The sequence below is a fragment of the Talpa europaea genome (assembly GCF_964194135.1).
Source record: "Talpa europaea genome assembly, chromosome: 12".
Classification (NCBI taxonomy): Eukaryota; Metazoa; Chordata; class Mammalia; order Eulipotyphla; family Talpidae; genus Talpa; species Talpa europaea.
Genome location: NC_140079.1, coordinates 86,020,952 through 86,024,575, shown reverse-complemented (window position 1 = coordinate 86,024,575; position 3,624 = coordinate 86,020,952). Strand labels below are relative to the sequence as shown.

Here is a 3,624-nt window from a genome sequence, read left to right as displayed (position 1 = left end):
CCCCAAAATGTGGATTCTTAACCAACACTACACATAGACTCCAAACTCCTTTAGAAGCCTGAATAGGAAAGGACCTTGCAGGAAATCTCACAGGGAATTGCTAGAACTCAAATTTCTCTGCCCCAAAGGAAGAAGGTACAATATACACAGGAGTTGAGCCCAAAGGCACCCCTCTTTGGCACCTTCTGGGACACAGCCTCCCCCTCCCTGCCCCCCACCACTCCAGGAAGAATCTGGAAATTGCTAACCAAAACTGTTTTATTGAGAGAGAAAATGAAGCTGTCTTCTGGAGATTTCTGGGCCTGAGACCTCTGGAAGTGGGGCTGCCAGACCCATGATCAGTTAGGAAAGGATTAGAAGAGCTTCCACGGCCGGGCCACCCTCTGCTCCTCAGATGCCATGCTGAGTTCAGGTTCTGTGCCCATGTTCTAGGTTGAGGCTTGGCCCATAGGCTCACAGGTAAGGTCTGCAGGCCTCACAGCCTGGTCTTTGGAGGTGACCCCATGGGGCAAGTCTGTATACTTGCGGGCAGAGCCGCGGGACAGATGTACTGGGTAACGTCGCCGGTTGATGTCCATCTTGGCAAGGACTGCTTGGGGCAGATCCACACGGCAGCGGGCTGCTAATGCTACCAGGTAGATGAGGACATCACTAAGCTCCTCTTGAAGGGCTGCCCGTTCCTTGGGGGGCCAGGCTTGGGGGCCAGCCTCCTCATCGGGCTTCCACTGACTGGGGGTAGAACATACAGATAGGTACACACAGCGATGCTAGCTAGGACAATGGGCCCTGGCTCTCTTGAGAGCACCCAGTTCTTACAGCAATGAACTCCTACCTCCTAGAAGTTCCTCCAAGGTTAACTCAACCCTTCTGGGCCCTAGGCAGTCGGGGTACGGCATGACACCCGAGCAGATGATTCACCCAAAGCTGTGTCTCTCTCTAAGCCAAGAGAACTTTTCACTTGTTGAAATCCAATTCTACTTCTCTAAAGACTGAGCCACTACCACCTCAGACCTATGCCACTGTAGAAGTCTGCCCTGTACCCACCCTTACTCTGTGCCATCTCTTAAAAGCATTAATTACATTTTGTGCCTCTCTTGCTATACCTTCCCCAAACTCCTCCAGGTTCTGCATGAGCTGATTCTTGCCCCTGTCTTTGTCTACTACTCTCCCCTCTCCCCATCTAAAGCCACTTTGTGTCTTGCAAACAGACCTGGCATAAAAGCTTTGCACTTAAAACTCCTGCGTGGAATGCTCCTCCCCCTCCTCTCCACCCTTAGAATTTTCCCATGGCTGCCACCTCCTCAGAAGAGCCTTCTCCCTTTGCTACCTTTTCATCACCTGGTGTTATTTTCTTCATAGAACTTGTTGTAACAGCAGATCTTTTCAAACAAATTTGCCTACTTATTGTCAGTATCCTTGCACTATCTTGTTCAAGGTCATATTCTTTGATGGTAGAAGACCTAGCAGCCAGATGACACTCATAAACCCGTCATGAATGAACAGCTTGCACACAGCAGGCACACATCTCTGTGCCTTAGTTTCTCCATCCCATGGTGACTGCCCTGGTCTTGCCTAATATGCACCAGTTTCCTTAGTAGCCTCCCCTGCCCCAATTTGCTCGGTGATCCATCCACCCTGCAGACACAAGGGTCATTCTACCACTCGGATCTGATCAGATTGTCTAATCATACTCCATGACTTCCTAACCCTTGTTCTATCTTTCAGGGTTCATATCCCTGAAAGGACCAGGAAGATTCAGTCATTTAGGTATCCCCAGCACCAGAACAGAATTTGGGAGCGAAGAGAGTTAAAGCAATCCTCTTATTTGAGGATCAAATAAACCCTCCCTTCTTCCATACCACAGAGATAGGAAATGTTCTGTCTACTCACAAGAGCTCTGCCAGCTCTCCCACTTCCCCTACTAAGGCCAGGAGAAGGTTCCGAGGCTGGTGGAACTGGTCCCAGTCTCTTTCAGCAGCAAACTCTGCATGGAGACGGCGGCTGGAAGAGGAGAAAGGGGAGAAAGCCCAGGTCCCAAGATTAGGATGAGAGGTAGGGCCCAGGCAGGTCCTGCTGTGTTATTAATGGGGGAGGGGGAAGAGGGGCAGCATGTAATAAAGGAATTCACCTAATTCCTTAGATGGCCTTAAGCAAATCATTTCTTCTCTAGGGGACCTGGTTTTCTCATCTATATAATGGGTGTGCCCCTAGAGACACCCCAAACTACCGAAAGTTAACAATACCCTCTTCATTATTCCACCTCCTGCTGCTGCTTCTGCAGTTTCTTCCGCCGGGAATATCCGTATCTCTACGGATACTGGCATATCTAAATTCTACCAAGCTTTATAAGGTACAGCAAGGAGCGCATCCGTCATAAGAAGCCTTCCTTGATTTCCTCCAGCAGGGAGTAATGTCTCCCACCTCTCAGTCCTGCATATGCCCCGTCTTATCACCCACTCCTGGAAGGCAGAGGCCGGGCAGAAGCAGCATCCGACTCCGGTATTTCACCTGGGCAGAGCTGAGGGGTGATTCTACTATTGCTCACTGGGGATCGCCGTTGCCCTGCCTCGGGTATACACTGCCAAGCCCATTCTGCAGATGAGATTGCAAAGTTCTCCCCGGTGCGCCAGGAGTGCAGGGCCCGGAAACAGACGCTGCTTTCTTCCAGCCCACGTGGAGGGACCCTCCCCAGAAAAAGGGAGAAGGGCGGCGATCTCCCCAGCGGACAGGGCAAGAGCGGCTTACATATCCTCGAGCGTGGGCTCCGGGCTGAAGCTGAACGGCGCGGCGGCAGCAGCGCCCTCCTCCCGCGAGTCCCCACGCGTCTCCCCGCCCGCCGCGGACATTGTGGCCGCGGTGCCGCGCCCGGGACTGCCCAGGAGATCCCTGCGCCCACCGCGACAGCCCGCCTCCGGAGCCCTTGGCCAATCACAGTCGCCAGCGAGCGCGGCGGCGCCGCAGGGAAGACCAATTACTTCTGTGGAATTTCATAGAGCCCGCCCCCTTTCCGGATTGGACCAATCTGAGAGAATTTCAGGCGCGCGCACCTAGTCCGGGCCCGGTAATTCTTGGTTTTGGTCAAGCGCCTTAAAGGTGTCTCTGCCAGATTATTCCCTCAGAGGAACGCGAAAAAGGCAGAAGGCGGCGGGCGCAGGCGCGTCACTGCTCTTGTTGGGCGCCAGATGGCGCCAAAGCGAAGTCGCGGGGTGCGGGCGCGCGTCGCTCAGTGGAGAACCCCAGCGGCGGAGGGTTTAAGAGAGAGGAATTGTCAGGACCCAAGAACGCCCGAAGGACGCAGGATGCCTTCCGGGTTCCAGCGAGGCCTTGCCAAGGAGCTGGGCCTAGAGTAGCTGTTTCAAGCACTTCACATATTTAATCTCCACAGCAACTCATTTAATCCTGACACAACCCAATGAGGTAGGTGATGATAGTATTATTATTCCCATTTTACAGACAAGGAAACCGAGGATTAAGTGATTTAACTCAATGGCTAGTCAAGTTTCAGATCCAGGCAGTTTGGGTCTAGAATTTGTTATTGGCCCCTACACTGGATTGCCTCTGATGGTCATAAATACTATTTATTTATTTTTTTAAGATTTATTTATTTTTATACAAGAGCTGAGG

General features: G+C 52.2%; 1 protein-coding gene across 1 annotated transcript; it reads right to left on the bottom strand.

Moving 5' to 3' along the window:
- Positions 1-428: 428 nt before the first annotated feature.
- DCTPP1 (dCTP pyrophosphatase 1) lies at positions 429-2,846 on the bottom strand (the record flags this gene model as incomplete). Its single annotated transcript, XM_084250373.1, has 3 exons — positions 429-729; positions 1,891-2,001; positions 2,746-2,846. 3 exons carry the CDS (start codon positions 2,844-2,846, stop codon positions 429-431), a joined length of 513 nt encoding a protein of 170 aa, XP_084106499.1.
- Positions 2,847-3,624: the final 778 nt, after the last annotated feature.